General features: G+C 39.8%; 1 protein-coding gene across 4 annotated transcripts in view; it reads right to left on the bottom strand.

The window, feature by feature from the left end:
- Positions 1-17,514, bottom strand: part of THSD4 (thrombospondin type 1 domain containing 4) — a 268,563-nt gene that overhangs the window by 25,548 nt on the left and 225,501 nt on the right. For all 4 annotated transcript variants that reach the window (XM_040077771.1, XM_040077769.1, XM_040077770.1 and 1 more), the window contains 2 exons: positions 4,118-4,293; positions 305-401 (listed from right to left, as the gene is read on the bottom strand). In XM_040077771.1, coding sequence (XP_039933705.1) covers positions 305-401; positions 4,118-4,293 — 273 coding nt within the window. The remainder of the gene's footprint in view (positions 1-304; positions 402-4,117; positions 4,294-17,514) is intronic.

The raw sequence follows: 17,514 nt of genomic DNA, 5'->3' as shown, positions 1-17,514 counted from the left end.
TGTTTTAAATCATCTCAAAAAGAAAGACTCTGAAAAGAAAGATCATGTTCTATTTTGATTCTGAGACATGGTTACAACACTCCTAACTCAAAGTAGGAATATTCCCAGCTAAAGCATAATAAATCCTGCCAGTTTTAGCACACTGAAGTTTTACCAAATCTGTGCTGAGTTCCCATTCAACGTGAAATTCTGGGCCTCTCCCAGATCAATGGCAGCATTTACATTGAATTCGTTGGTATGAATTTCTCCATTAGCTTACTAAGTAACAAAATGTGCTTGACAAAAGGAAACGGTGGCATTTTACCTGGCCTCCTGTGAGCAATCAACTGAGGACTAATGACATTGTCTCCTGGAATGATATATTCATAATGTATACCCGGGTTAGGCTGCTGATGTATCATCTAAAAAGAAAACAGCCATACATTGAGTTCTTCCACTTGTTATGTTACTAATACTCAAATATCAGTTTGAACTGATCAGCTACATAACAGAATTTATCACTGGTTGGGATAGAAGAAGTGGTTAATGGCTGTCTCCAAAAATGCAAAAAGAAGAAAATACAAGTTCCCATGTTTGCAAATTCAGCTAGCTTATGATGGCAGAGAAACTGTTTGTCTAAATCTCCTTTGAAAAACCTAAGACTGCCATGCTTGGGGCCAAGGTGTGCTGGGGGCTGTGCCAGCCACGGCCTCCCCCCTCAGCAAGGGGAGGAGCAGAGGCTCACACCAGGCCTCAGCAGCAGAAGAGATGGTCCTAAGGTCATCAAAACTGTCTCAGCAGGAACTTGACAGACGCCTGAGGTAACAAAAGCAAAGAAACAAAGCAGAAATCGCCCCCCAACCCTACACATGCAGCCTACTGCATTTTTAAGGTTTCCCAGTGCTTGAGGAGAGCCCCTGCAGACAGCACAGCCACCTTACTCTGTGCCCATCACAAAGCCAGCTGCTTCTTCAGCACCCTGCAGCTCCCTCAGCACTCCATGGAGCCCCAACAATCCCCTAGCTCAAACTGGGGCTGTCCTGCTGCCCTTCCCACGAGCACTGCCCAGCAAAGATCAGGAGCAGATCCCAAAGGCACGTGGACTTCCTTCCACATTCATTTTCAATTGAATGAAGATGCAACATAAGTGCAGCCAGAGTCCCACTGCCTTACAGCAAAGCACAACTCTATCAACGTGTTCTTTATGAAACACAGGCAGGAACCAGAAGGTTTTCTCCTTTAAATGTGAAAATGAAGCTCAGGGCTTTCAGAGCACTGCTGCACATGAGCTGACAGGAGCATGACTCTGACAGCTACCATTACTCCAGGTGTGCTTGTTTAAGTTGGGCACGATAGGATTTGAGAAAGATACGACCTCAGGACAGCTCTTTTAAACTGTTAGCAGCACACTCCACTCGCAACTGACTCCTACTGCATTGCTGCTCTGAGTTCCAGCATACCCACACTGCAAATGCAGGGGTGTCACAAGCTGCTGGTTTCACCGCTTTAGCCCTGATTACTTCAGTACTGCTACTACTGACACATGTTTCAGCCTGAACTCTCTGTGGGGATTAGTCTGATAGAAGCTTCAGACTACACTCAAAGTACCTTTTAAAACCAGACCAAATCAAACCAGAACACGAACAAACAAAAACCCAAAACAACAAACCCACAAGCAAATATCAGACTTGCTCTGCCTCTTTGGTTCTCACAATCCATGGACCTGAAAGTAAAACATCTTGCTATCCTCATGGCCCAGTAACCCAGCAGAGCACAACTAACACTTTAAGGCTTCACTGAATTCACGTCTATTAATACCAACAAGGGATTCAGACTTTTGTTTAAACTTATGTCAAAATCACTCTTTCCTTGCCAAATATAATAGCTATTCCTCTAAACGCTGTTCCTCAGGGAGCATTCACTTTTCTGAACCGTCTAATAATGCACTCCCTGCGTTATTTTTTTTTAAGGCTGGGTCCTTCCAATGTCACTTTCTTATCCAAAAAATACACCCTCTTTGTGGTCCTGAGAGAACCAAGAACTGGGAACTGACTTCAGCAGCAGAACCAGCAGTACACTATCCTTTCCAGATCCAGGACTCTGCTCTCTAGATGGTTCCAGGAACAACTCCCCAGTGGTTCCCATGTGATGCTCCCACCACATTTCTCAAAACAACTGACAGGCATATTTTAGAGAGAGCTTAACTGATGAAGTCCCTAATTAGCTTACTGTTTCAGCTTTCCTGCAGAAAAATACAGTTTTGCTTCGAGTTAGTGGACCTAAGTCTTTGTAGCAATATATACTTGTGTATATAGCAATATATACTATGTGTATACTTCACACTTGGACAGAAACTGCATCTCTTTTTCTTGCTACTTATACCCTCCTGTAAATCAGAAAGCTTTTTCCTCTACATTTCAGAGTGGAATAAAGACAGCATGATCTCAGGAAAACAACCATTTGGAGAAATCCGAGAGCCACTTGGAGTTCCCAACTGCAAATCCCTTAATTTTTCTACACAGAGCACAAAGATCATGAGTATGGGTGAATGGAGAATTACATGACTCAGGCACTGTAAGTCTGAAAAAAGACATCTGTATCTGCTTGGCTACACATTGCAAACCTGGGAGATAGGCCGTGTCATATTGAGCATTGATTTTCTTCCATCTAGCACTATTCACCTTTATCTTGCCACACTATATTAAAAAAGAGACTGAACAATCATCTTATACTGAATTGTGGTATTCCTCCTACCAACCAGAAACATCTCAGGTGAGAGTCCAGTCAAATCAGAAGTAGCAATCCCCAGCAGCAGCCACTGAGCAAAGCTGGTAAAGCCATGCCCATCACGGCAGTCCCTAAGCCTAAACCAAAACACTACCATATCAAACACCAAAACAAACATCAAACAACATCAAAACTCAAGGCTTTTTAATGATATTACTTTGGAAATATCTGTTTAATCCACTTCCTAACCCTGTTCTCTCTGGGTCATTACGTACTAGGAATTAATTGGCTAAAAATAAAAACACAGGGCCAAGCCTCAACTCACAAACCCTGTAACTGCACAATGACACGAACATCTGAACACACAGAGTCTGCACTGCACAGTTTAGGAGCCCAACTGTTTATTTTTCCAGGCTTTTTCCAGTCATACATTACAATCAATTGGAACAGAAGTTTGGATCAGTTGGACTAGATGATCTTAGAGGTCTTTTTCAACCTTAATGATTCTAGTGTTAGCATAATTATTACATCGCTTTATTAGACACCATTCAGATGGGGAATAACTTTGCCAACATCTAACTTTTCCCAGATTAGTAATCAGGGTAGTTACTAATAATTTTTCTAAGAGATTATCCAGTACACTCCCTTTTCCACCCCATATTGCACTCAAGGACAAAAAAGCCACAGCTGGATGGAAGAAACATATATTCAGTTAATCTAGTTTTTTCAAGAAATTAATTTTATTGTGTGGGAGTGTATAATCTCAGAACACCCCATTTACCTTGGAAGAAATCGTAATCAATTCCAGTTATATTTTTCATTTCAGTATGATGAACTAAAACCCATCCCATCTGAAGTAAAAAGCTCTCTCAATATGATTTCTCTTACAATCTGTCTTCTCTCTTCCTTTCTCAAATAGCCATTATCTATGGTATCATATCACACCTTTGTATTAAAACTGCCCTGCTCCAAATCCCACATTCTATAGGTTTATGGACTCATTTCTTATAAAGGAAACTGAGATGGTGAGAGGCCTTGTCTGGCTTAAGTATTTGCTTCTTCACTGCAAAACTGAACTACACCAAATTTGTTTCTATAGGAAAGTGTCCAGAAAAAATCCTGTTCACAAAAGAAAAGCCTTGGACATTTATATGCCTTATTTCTACTTTATTGAACAAGTTCAATTGGTTTTACTGCATCAGTTACATCTGAGAGAAAAAGGCTTGATTTAGATTTCCTAAGATCTGAAGCAAAATGGATACCACACCCAACAAGTGTAAAGCATCAAAACTAACATTTCAAAATTAAAGTAACAAAGTGCTGGCACTGAATGCCATTTTAGCGTTGCATGTTAACAATGAACTGAACAATTTCTTTTCCATCAGGAAGAATAATTTAAATACTAACTCACATAGACATCAAGGACTTCATTTGTTGGCCCATCAGCTAAAAACGACTCCCCTGCGGTGCTGGAGATCTCATTGGGGCGTCTGTAAGTGAACATTGTCCCACCACCTTCGTACCTGCCCGGGCGGTCGATGGCCCAGTTGCCATTGATAATGGAGCGTCCTGAGCGGCTCCGCAGGGCTGGAGGGGGACACAAACACAAGGATTTGGTCAGAGGAGAGGGTCACCTTCCCACACTGAGCCCAATCAGTTCCCACGGCTCACACAACACTCTCAGGTGTTCCTGATGCCAGGGAACAAAGCTGGTGAAAAGAACAGAGTTACATTTAGTAGCTGTGAGGAAAAAAATCTCAGCAAATGAAAACACAAACCGATGTTAGAAAACTGTGTCTCAACACTTTGTATGGCAATGCTGTAGGAAAAGAAAGAAAAATCAAAGACAAAAGAAAGGTTTTTCAACAGTTTCTCGCAGGTGGCCATGTGACTCTCAGCCAGCCAGCAGCACACACAACACACACGGAAGCCAAGGAAGTGGTTTTCCTGCACTTTCTTCCCCTTCCATGGACTATTTTGTGATTTAGACAGAACAAAACATGGAGCCAGATACAGAAAACAAGCATTACACAATGTAGAAGGACCGAACAATGTACGAGCACATGAGTACCCTGAGTTGCCAAATGTTCCTGTTATTCCTCATGACCCCTTTGGCTGGTCCCTCCACTTCCTTTTCAGAACAAGATTTTTTGTAAGAACATCTGCAGAGTCCTGACCTGCACCACTGCTTGGAGTGCTGAGCGTTCTGAAAATGCCAGTAGGATCTCCTGCATTAAAAAAAAGTGACTTGCAGATCAGATACTAGCCAGGGATTAATAAAACATGGATTCAATATCCCACTGGGCAGTGCATTCCCTTTGTTACCATGGGCAAGTCAGTGGTTTGGTGACACAGGAGCCTCTGCGCCTTCTCATTCCTACTTTTTTTATCTATGTGACTAAAATTTTCAGTCCTTAAGGTTAGAAACTCCTGCCATATATATATGTGCATAATTTATGCAATATTGAAGTTGCATTATTTAAATATATTTTTCTATATAGAGCCTGAAACCCTATCAGATATTGCTGAAGTACACAGGAATGACACAACCCTTTCTCTAAAGGCTCTACTCCTAGATTTTAAATTTTATTACAAAAGAATTTGCTTTTAAATAAAAACTTAAAAAGAGACAATAAAATCTAGTAATACCTTTGGCTGTATGTTGCTTGGTAATTTATTTTTTGAAATCCAAATTCAAGGTACAAGCTTTGAACTTAAAACAATGTAGGGTCAAGGACCCAGTTATTCCAGAGACTGTTTCTTCTTCTCCCTGTCTCAGCAATGGTGATACCCAGTTAAATGCTCTCAACATTATACACAACTATTTATGCTACTAGGAAAAACTTACATGCAAGGCCCAAATGATGGGAAATTAAATTTATGCCACTAATTCCAAAGTAATGCACATTAGAGTCACAATTTTTATTGTTTGTACATATTCCAGACATCTGAATTAACTTAACTAATCAATGGAAGCAGTCTTTCTGCTTTGCTGCAGGACTCAGAACAGAATGTCCTGTGAGGAGGGACAGTGACACTCCCTTGTCTTGTTAGGTCATAAAATTCAAAATCTTTTGACTTGGAGGGGTTGCTTCTGATTACGTAACTTTTTATAATTTGCTTAATATTGATGAAATATTTTTAAAAAGTAAAAATGTCAACGAATTTAATGGCTTTGGATCAGACCCTGTAAATGTATTCACACATTTAGAATTTTTATTTTACTTAATGCTACAAGTTTATTTTCCTGAGAGCTGCCAAAAATCCACTCTCTTCCTAGGTCTCATTTACTGACTCACCAACAAAATGACCTCTATACTGTGGCATTATTATGGAAAAATATTTTATACAATATGAGCCATGGAAATGGCCTCATCATTCCTCATATTGTGCCCAGAGGAAGAATTACAGCTCAAAAAATATTGCATACAGGATAAACAGGAAATCCAGTCACATTATTTGCTCGCTATTTATACACTATTTACACTTTTTCACTTTTTAATTCAAACAACTATGGATTAAACACTTCTTCAAAATGTACTGTAGACTGATCTTACATTAGTTTATTAATGTGGAACATTCCCTTAACTTTATGATCTGAGTATTTTTTCTTAGATTGATGCTAAATAAATAAGATAAATGAATCATCAAGAGCTGAAGAAAAGAAAGCTAGCTAAGATTAAATTGTTATTAATAATCAAGCTGTAGAAAGATGGCTGTCTGAAAAACTGAGTGCACATTAAACTTTCATTTCAAATCCATCATATGACAGATTTGAAAGAGGCCTCTCCATAAAAAGGGAAAATGTGCCTCTTTAACGTTCTGATCACTCTGCATCTGCCACCTCAACTCTGCCCCCTGAAGAATTTTTATGGTGCTAATATTTTTAGCCAAAGCATGAAAGATTTTGAGAAGCTTTACCATTAATTTCTCATGAGGAATTCCTCATACAGGCTATAGCTCATTTAATCTATCTTTCATCTTGGAAACGGCTTTTAACTAAAACTGTGTTATTTACAGTGGCCTTCAATAATGTTTTGCACTAGTGATACGGAGTATTTCAGGATACAAATTCTGATTAACTTTTCCATATTAGCAGTTTGATGTATCTGTTAAGTCTTGCTGAATGACTCCTATTTTTCTAACCATATCTGAAGAGAAATATTTTAGGTGGGTATGTGCAGTATATTTTCACCCAAAATAGGCACAGTACCAATAATGAAATGAAAGTTCTTAAATCTGGCAAGAGCACTAATATGCAGAGTAATACAGTATATTCCTCTGTCCTAAGGCTTTTCTGTGTGGGAGAACAGTGTCCTAAGTCCTACTTAATTGCTTTCCAAGCCACAATAAGGCTGTAGACAGACAGAATTGAAGTTGTTTCCCACATCCATGAAGGGTCTCTCACTTGGTCCCGGCCCCCAGAGAGTGAAGCAGGGAGCAGTTCCTCGCTCTGGGAAGAGGCTGCAGCCTTGCAACTGTGGCCACTGAGAATCCAGGTCAAGGCTTGGCAGCCAAAGTCCATTGCAAATGTATCACTGGTGATTTCATCCCCAGAACCTTGAGAACCTGCAGATGCACTCAAGGTGCAAGTCAGAGATTGAAAAGACATCATAAAATGTTCTTTGACAAAGGCCCCCAACAAAGGCACCTCGAACAGGCGAGGGGTGAGATGGATGGGGCTCTCAGGCTGCATTTGCATTGCAGCTGCCAATCGAAAACCAAAGCATCTTACAGAGAAAGCACAACAACTACCTTATTTTTACACCATAAACACAATTTTTACTCAACACATCATATTTGAAGCACTTCCTTTGTATTTTATTTTAACAACCTTTTAAAAATGTAATCCTGTTGCAGTTTAAGTTCAATTCAATGTCTTGGCCATAACTAGTTTTCCACAGAAACAGCAACACTTTCCCAGCACTTTTAAAGAAAGTGCCCAGATACAGCTGCAGTAAATAATCAGACTACTTCGGAGTGACCACTTTGATGAAAGAAGTGAAAGAAACATGCAACTTCTCCTGTTTATCTTTCCTTCACAAAAATACACTATATGGAGCTTTCAGAGACAAACCTAAAATATTCACGTACTGCATTATAAAAATCAATGAGGATGGCGCATCCTGTACGACTAAAGCCCACAGACAGCCTTTGGTGACATCTGGGAGGTAAGTCAGTTGGCTTCACAGTACAAACCATGTATGGAATGTAGGAGAAGGAAGGTAACAGGAAGAGAGACTTGGAAGGAAGAGGCTTGGTGGAAAACTCCAGCAAATGGAAAAGTCCAGCAAATGCACTGAGCTGGCATTTAACTCTGAGCAGCCATACCTACAGCCTGCTGACCAGCTGCCACATCAGTGCAACTCCTAAAACCAGGGGCTACCTCTGAATGCACACAGATTGTAAAACTCTCTTCTCCAAAAGGACTTGAAGACAATTTCAGACATTAAAAAAACCCCACAAAAACAAACCCCAACACAGCAAAACCCAACAAAAACCCCTAATAACAATAACAACAACAGCAATACTATCATCAAAGAAACTATTCAGTGTCACAAAACACAGCCTGCCTTCATGCCTGTCAGTCTTGCAGGATGGAATACACAATAACTGTTATGTCACTAAAGAGGGAGCACATGGACCACAGCCTAGAAATACTCTAAGTCACAGCACACAGCTCCTAGGCTCCTTTAAAGTACCTCTGCATAAAGAGGATAAAAGCCAAATGCCTAGAAACCCAATAATAAACAGTTTAAAAATAATGAAATGTTCATTAGTTGAAGTGTCTTCTCTGAAAAAATTCCTTTCCAGAAGCAGAGATATTTGCTGATTCTTAGAACACACCTCAGTTACAGAATATTCAGGAGAAAACTGACACACTTCTCGTGAACTGAATTATCTACTATTTGTCTCTGAATTTTTCGAATCAAACTCCTACTGAGGTCATGGCAAAGCTCCCATAGGACTCTGATCTTAATTCAAGAAATATGAGTAGGGCTAAGATCTCATAATCAGCAAGAGTCAAATGATTTTAACAATCTGATCCTGCTAAACCTTTATTTCAGAGCCAACGGAAGATACTAGAAAATGGTCAGCAGTTCACTTACTGGCCTTAAATTAGGATCAGATTGTATAAACTAAACCCCAGAGTCTCTGCAGGTTGGACACCTTCACCTCTTGCACTGTGTTTAGTTTCTTCACTGGCAACCAAGACAGGGTAAGGGTACAGATCTGTAACAAAAATGGGGCATCCTCTAACTGTGCACAGCTGAGGTGAAGTGTTCATGAACCAGTCTGGAAGTTCAAAGCCATTACTGGTCACTTTAACTGTCAGAAAGGACATGCACCAGAGAGTGGGACTCTCCTCTAAGAAATGCTCTATGACCTTACATAATCCTAATGCAAACCAGTATTTTCTAATATAAAGACAACCCCGCCCCATGTATGCCTCCACTACTCCTCAATCCAGGAAGGACCAGAAACAAACACAAGACAGAAGCAGAATATGTCTCAGCATGCGATTCTGAACCCAGGAACAAATTGGATCCTGTGGTGTTTCCAGTCCTTTTTCAATCCTAGGAATCAGAACCTCCTGCACAAGGATTCAAAATTCAAATTTTATTCATGTACGGATCTGTGAAGCATCTGAAATTTTGGTTGTCTTTCTTTCTATACAATTACCCCACAATATAGACCCCTATTCTTACAAATCTTACTCATTTTTTCACCTAGAAGAAACTTCAAAATCTGCTTTTTAGAAATCCAACAAACATCTTTGCTTACAGATTTGAATAGCTTGGACATATGCTTATTTTGTAAAGGTATTGTCGCATTTATCCATGAACTGAGCAGTTATGAACAGTTGTCATTATGCTACAAATTAAATATGACACATATTTATTTATTTACTGCTAGCAATTACTTAAATATTTTTATACTAGACACTAGATGAAAGTACCAGATTCCCAACCCTATTACAAGGAAATGATAATTCAAGTATACTATTATTTCCAAGGAAAGGTTGCCAAGTTTTCCTTCTTATCTAAAGTATTAACAGTAGAAGTTCAGGTCAACAGCATAATCCTGCTCAAGAAGTTATTTAGATATTCTCCTTAGGGAGGTATCATATAAAAGAAATCCTGCTTCAAAGGGTGAATTCCAGTGAAACAGTGAATTTGACTAAACTAATTTTGCCAACTTTGTCCTGAGGTCCTACTTTGGCAGGTTTTATTCCTCCACCATGACAATGTCCAAAAAAAGGCAAGTACAAGAGATTTCTCTTCTGTTGCCTTAAGTCTAATTTAGAGTTGCTTCAGTTTTGAGAAAGCAGGTATCTCTGGGTGCATTTCCTAATGGTTATGAGACCAGCAAATCCCACTATTGCTTTTAAAAGATTACTGTTGTTTTTTGGTTATTTTTAACCAGCAAAAAGAAAATACAATTTATGTGCTTAAATGTAATGGTTTTGCATTTAATCACTGCAAACAGAAGTGCTCCTTTTCTGCACTGCAGCAGTCATTTTCCATTTTGGAGTATCCACTGAACTATCGCTTCCCCAATTCCTTCACAGAGAAGCTTCCATTTCTCTCAGTTGTGCCTGTTCCTTTTGTGCTTGACTCTAAAAGCCCTGCTGATGCACCAGCTCAAGGAAAATGCTGGGGCAGCAAAGCAGAACAGACAATTAACTACTGCTGCAAATAATTATTAAAGGCTTTGAGAAAAAAGCCAGATTTGTCCTAGAGCTATACAATCTGTCCAGCCCAAGACACTACAGCAGGTCTGAAGCCTCAATGGCTTCAGAAAAATCTCCAAAGTGCAGAGTCAATCTGCACGTTACCAAATTTTGAGCTTCTGTCAGGAGAGGATGTAGGATTTCCCCATGGTTTTTAGCAGTCTTCCCTGATAGCTATTAGTGACAGCCAATGAAACAAAACCACTTTAGCCAGTCTAGGCTTCCTTTTCTGTCTTTTTTGTGAGATGAAAGGCAAAATGCAAGGAAACCCTTCTGTAACTACAGCATTCTCACACTGCAACTTCTGAGACTTTGGCACATGAAGTACTGCAAAAAACACACACAGATATATGACCTGACATTTGGCAAGATGTGATCATATGGCATTTATTGCGCTTCAGTGTCACCGCTGCTCTCTCACACATCATCCTCAATCCCAGTGGGAAGCAGTGTGCAGCACAGACCTTTGGAAACCCCATCTAAACAGTGGTGCCACTCAAGCAGAGAGCGTTCTATTACCCAGCTGCTGCACTAAGACTGTAAACCCCTGTCTGTGTACAGCCTGGAGCTTTGGAAATAGGGAGCTCATGAAACAGATTTGATGATGCAAGTGAAAACATTCACTAAAGCAGCATTTCAGCATTTTGTTAATTCTTGCACTGCAAGGCATAAGCACTTTTTATTAATTTTATCTTGGGCTTCACTTTCAGTTTTCTTCCTAGTACTCTTTCCCTTCTTTAAAATTGCTCTAATAAAATGCCTTTTCCCATTTTTCAAGCAGGTGCTCTTGAGTGATTGATGACTTTTAATATTATTAATCCTAAGTACAAAACTAATAACGCATACACGACTCCCAAGCTTTCCATGGGGAGCAAGTTATGCCAAGGCAGTAATTCTGAATGGTGAGATATGGCTCTAAATAGCAGAGAATTAGGGAACACTAAAGAGTAGGATAACCCAGATCACAGACTTCGTTTCTCAAAGCATTAATTGGAGGCCATACTAACATTTACTGGGAAGGAAAATGAAGGAATAAGAGGAAACAATAGAGATGAAGTTAATCTTTAGGCTAGTGCTATGTTTATGATGTCTCTAGCACAAAAATAAACCTGCCTAGGTCTCCTTAGCATGACAGGCTTTATCAAAATCAGTGGAAAGGGGTAGCAGTGGTTGACTAAATTCCCAGCTGCACTAAAGCCCACGTAAATTTTCTGCTGTTTAGTTGTATGTCATTTTACCAATGCCCTGAAAATACTGAAGAGAAAGGACAGAAGGGCTGGCACAAAAGTAGACTGAGAGGAATTAAATATGAAGAGAAGAACAACACTAAACCCCAGAGAACAGGACTAAGAATCGTACATGTCTTGTATCTGTAACCATGTTAACTGTATAGCCCATTGCATATCTACTGTTGTGTTTTGGGGATATGCAGCATCTCAAAGGGAACTTTTGCAGGTTATAAGAATCTAGAAATTCATCAGTAGAATCTAACACAAAATTGTGGGCTTTTTGTAATATAGAAATTCAAAACCTTTTAACCCATTCTTATACATCCTTAATTTCTTGCTGTAAAGAAGGAAGGACATAACTGAGGTTACAACTTCTAAGTGGCAGTCTCAGAACTTCAGCTCTTACAGGGCATAATCAAAATTTTTGTCTAAGCCCAGTGAAAAGGCAGGGCTTGAATTCTTAGCAACATATTTCCTACCCTACCTCAGTAACATCAGGAAAAACTCTCCACTGGCAATAGCTGTAAATCTAGGATTTAGAAATAACAAACAACATTCAGGACAGGTAGTCTCCAGCAGGGATACATTTCCAACGTAGCATGTGATATTTTAGCCACACAGCTCCAGCTGAACCTGCAGATGATAGCATTTGGCTTCGTTACATAACTTCAGTTAGAATCTGGTTCTTGTGTTTCAGGAGTTGATTGGACTGGCTGCTAATGGCTCTGAACATGATAGCTGAGCCTTCTGGCACAGCTCAGCTGCGTTAGTGAACCCAGCACAGAAACTCAGCCCACATTTGGCAAAAGTCCTTCGGGTAGATAAATGCAATTGAATTATCTTCTAATCTAGACACTACTTCAGTCAGAAGGGCCAGATTAGCGAAATGCACATGTGTAAATACCCCACTCTTTTCTCCAGCTGGCAAAATAGAAAGTATTTTGTAACTCCTTGCACTCCTGACAACCACCAAGAATTGGAATAATTGTACGACAGCTAAACTAAACCAGCAGATTGTGACATCTCTGCAGAAAAGAGCACTCTATCTCACAAGAATTAAAAGCTGAAGTAGAAACTGCTTCTTTTGTTTGCTAAATAGCTTTTGTTCCTTGCTATGAAAAATTGGAGCTAATGAATACTCCTAAGCTGTTTTGAATTTCCAGTGGAATTTCTCAAGAATTTTGGATGCTCTGTGTGGCAAAGTTAAACACGGTAACTCAAAACACACAGACTGTGAGCTGCAAAGCACTGCTGGCTCCCCCAGCTTAGCCATGAGCCGCTCTCTGGAGGGCTTTCAGACCTCGTGGCTGCTTTCACGCTGGGCTGACAGACACTGAAGTCCCAGGTACAGTCTGGTTTGAGCGAATGCTGACACCAGCGTGGAGAAGAGATCTGCAATGGTTTTCCTGTGCTGGCTGTGGGTGGAGCAGGAGCCCAGGGTGTCTGTGGGGCCAGGCAGCCACTGGCCCAGCAGGGCAGGCAAGCCTTGGCCCAGGACACGGGGAGATCAGGGCTTGGGCACGGAGACCCAAGAACAAACAGAGACCAGACTCTGGGCGGGAGGAGATGGGCTTTGATTAATTTAGTGGCCTTTAGGGTAAGGACACAGGTGCTTTGGTTAATTCAGTGCCCATTAAAGTAAGGATACAGGCCACAAACTAAAGCAGACAGACTGCCCAGGTCCAGCCCTAAAACAATCATCCAATTCTTCAATCATTCTCTCTTCCAATAAAAGCTGACAACAGCATGTAAACCTTAGTCTTTCACTTACAACAACCATCATTTATTACAGATCCTCTGGAATATTCGGCTCCTAGTGAAGAAAGATGACATAGACAATCGTGAGAGGCTGTCTCCATTCACCTGAGTACACCCTGCCAAAAGAGGAAATGTGGCACAATAAGCTGGGTCAGAGCAAAGCTGGAAATAAAGCGCTGGTAGCATTTCCTCAGGCATTATCTTCTGGCTATAAAGGCTTGGGGCAGCATCACTCATGTTATTGTTTATGTCAGTCCACACATTTAAACATAAAAAAGATGTTCTGGGATGGAACTGATTCGATATTTATTTGACAAAGCCATCAAACCATGTGAAACACACAACTGATACCTGGAGGTAAGCCCAGAAATCCAGAGACATGAAAAAAAACAGAAATCATCACATTTTATTGATGAATTTTATAGCTCCAAAACCAACAAAGAAAATGACTGAAATATCTCACAAAAAGTAGCACAGGATCCTTCCAAATACAGAGAGCATTTCAGAGTATCACATCTCATTTGACTGCTGTTTATTCCCAAGCTACCTACTAAGCTAATGAAAAACAAAACAATTCTCTGATCAAACTATTCACAAAAACACAGGAAAAAAAAGATGGGTTTTCAAGTTTGAGTCCAACCTCAGATCATGAGATTAGTCTGGCAAATTCACAGCAGTATTTTGTCTGATGAAAACACTGCAGTCCAGATTCCAGACAATAGAAGAAAATGAGTTAACTAGTACAAACTACATCATTATTTTGCCATCAGGAACTGAATTTAAGTTTTTCCAAGCATATGTGGGAAAGAATATATTAATAAAGTTGCTATCTTCTCTTAACAAGAAGTAACTTATTTTCTTCCCCCTTACAGTGCACGAGCAGATCACTTACAAACAGCTCTGCAGACAGTTGGCTCCTAATTCTCAAGTTTGATCTTCTATACCTTCTGCATCACCCCCACAGGTCTCCTGATCAATACACTGTGCAGGGATTGCTACAGACATGGTCTCAAGCTATGAAACACGACTGAAATTAATTTATCATTCTGAACATTAAATATTCAACATTTCAGAAGCAAGTTTCTAACATCTCCTTTCCAATTCCACCTTAGGAACAAAAATCCTTGACTTTCTGCCTTTGATTAAGTCTTATTAAAGTTTGATAAGCTCTATCTTCTCCCTTTAATAGAGTATCTCCAGCACCACTTTTTCAAAACCATAAAAAGTTATTAGCTACAGCCTTAATTTTTGCTTAAACTAAAATTCATATAATCCATAATCTATTTTTTATGCATTTGAGACAGTGTTTTTCACACTGTTTACATTTATAGTGAATTTAATTTTTTGTAAAAGTACATCCAGCACATGTAGTTTCATACTCAGCTGAGAACATTTTTTCCATGTTTGAGATAAATAAGTCTTTTAACGAATGCTATCTATGAGTGAAGACCCTTTTAAATATCTGCCCTCCCAAAAGTAATTTAAACTGGTTTCCATTTCCATACTAGGTTATATCCACAAAAACTGATAACTTTCTTTTGCTTTCCTTTTCTTTTCCATTCATTTCACGTGTCTTTCTCTTGACTCTCACACAAAATCTATTCCATCTGTTTCCGAGTGCATCTCCATTTGAGGTATTACTCCCATTATGGTGACTAAGTTTTAAAGCTCCTTATTCACGTCAGGTCTTACTATGCACTGCTTTACTTGCCAAGCAAGGAGCCAGGCCCTTCAGCTGGCCTGTGGCAGCCCAGGCCCAAGGAAATCAATGGCACCATTGTCATTTGGGAGCTGCACAGGATCTGCCCCTGCTTGTTTAACAGCAGCTTTTTTACGTCCACAAGCACGAAAGCATAAAAGTCTGCTGGAAGTTCAAAAGCAGTTTTAATTTTTGTGCCCTGCTTTTCAAACACTTTTCAAGTTATTTGGGCAGTTGAAAAATACCCAAAGCATTTTATCCAGCTAGGCTGCAGAAGTGTTTAGTACAGGTCATTGCAGTAGGAGTGCCTGATGGGCATTTCCAGGCTGCTCCTTACCCTTCTCACAGGATCGCGAGGATCCAATTAATTAATGTCAGAAAACCACTTTGAAGATAAGAAGCACTTTCTGTGATGATTTTCTCAAAGAACCAAGGAGCTTTTGTTTCAAATGCCAAATTCTGGATGGAGGCATGAAATACAAACCCACACACCAGTGGATTTCAGCAGAGAACACCACTGAGACAAGGTAAAGGAGGGCAGCATTGCACAGCAAGAGTTTTAGTCACTGTTCCCACTTTCCCTCTGGAACTACTCACCTTGCTGAATGGATTTTAAGCCCTAAACAACTACACTGCTACTTATAATTAATTTTAAGAGGCAGTGTCTTGATATATTCTGGAATATCTTAATGAAATCTAGGAACCTTTCAAAGACTGAGAAACCTGGGCAGCTCTGCTTCTGCTCATGGGTGCTGTGAATGCTAAACGCAGGAGATGAAAGCTCTGCCCTGCTACTGCATTCCCTCAGAAGATCATTTCCAGTCCATGGATGTTGACTCTGTGAAAGCTGGATCATCATGCCAGCCAAGAGGTTCCAAATAAACATTTCATTTCATTCCATCATTTCTGCTGGGGATGCCAACAAGCAGCACCTTTGGCAGCACCTCACTTTCATCTTTGATTTGAAACCCAGTGCTTTGTAAAAAATGACTATAATTTATCGGATGGACAACATGCCAAAACAGAACCTGGACTTCAGTAACTCAGACCAATTACACACATTACTATTAACATTACACATTTGCTTGAGAAACTTTACTCATAAAGTGTGTTTTTAAGGTTTTAAGTTGCCAGAGTCAGCACTTATTGCAGACCTAGTGAATTCCACTACTGCATTATTCTGCACAATTAGTGAGAGAAGTTTCACCCTTCAAAGGGTGCCTCAGAAGGAGAAGGGAACAAGAGGTTAGAACTGAAACTCAGAAATTAAAGGCTTTTTATGGTGTTCAAAGGGAAGAAAGTTACGTGTTTGTTACTTTATACTGGAGGAGAGAAGAAAAAGTCCAAGTAGGTGGTGATGCAGAACAGATACCAGATCCTGATAAAAACAAAATCCAACAGGAATTTGACTCCACATAAACAATGCTGTAGCAATGTTAAGACCACAGCAACAGATGACTCACATATGAGTAGATGCCCTAATCTGATCACATAAACTCACAGTTGAGTGTTAATTCATTCTACCCCTAAGACACGATAAAAATTCAAACAAATTAAAATGACACAATTCAACCAAGTGAAAAGAAAACAGCATTAGTCCATTACTAATGACACCAAGTTCATCAGGAAATTCTGCATCTCAGATGCATACACAAAATACACTAAGATAACATTTAAAATTTTTTAACATCACTGTGTGATCAAGTCTGTGTGCTCTGTCACAGTATTCCCGTGCTCTAACATGCAGCACTCTGAGGTTTAGATTTTCACACCTTACAATCTGACAGACAGCTTATTAACACTTCAATACTAAGCAGAGTGGAGGGTCTCTACACTTCTTCACAGACTACTCCCCAGCACTTACAGAATTAAGGCCACTGGAGATGTATGTAACTAATTTTGAAGGTTAGCTGCATTCAAACATGCCTGATTCGGGTTAGGCCTCATAGGTACCCTAACCATTGTTTTCTGTTTAAAACAAGTGATGAAGCTAAAAGACTGAAAAACCCCTTCATCAACTCACCTCAGGAAAGCATCAAATTTCTATTGCTACATCTGCATTAGTGATGATACTGAAATAAAACACAAGTGCTTACATCCCTCTCCATACTGCCTATCTCTTCCTCCTCAACCTTTAGATAGATTCCAAGGTAGGAAAATAAAGATTCCTTTTGATTTCACCTTTGCTTCAATAATGTATGCAGTGGAGATGCTAAAGACATAGCACAGATTTCTGCCTTAAAGAACACTCCCAAGGGCCACTGTCAGGACAAGCTAATTCAATGTTAACCTGAACACATTAATGGAATTCCCTATGTTTATCTTCATAAATTATACAATCTATAAGGTTCATGGCAATGTACTAAATTACAAACATGTGACACTTC

The sequence above is a fragment of the Hirundo rustica genome, chromosome 13, assembly GCF_015227805.2.
Source record: "Hirundo rustica isolate bHirRus1 chromosome 13, bHirRus1.pri.v3, whole genome shotgun sequence".
In the NCBI taxonomy this organism is placed as follows: Eukaryota; Metazoa; Chordata; class Aves; order Passeriformes; family Hirundinidae; genus Hirundo; species Hirundo rustica.
The sequence above is the reverse complement of the archived record's forward strand: the minus strand, read 5'-3'. Positions and strand labels throughout refer to the sequence as shown.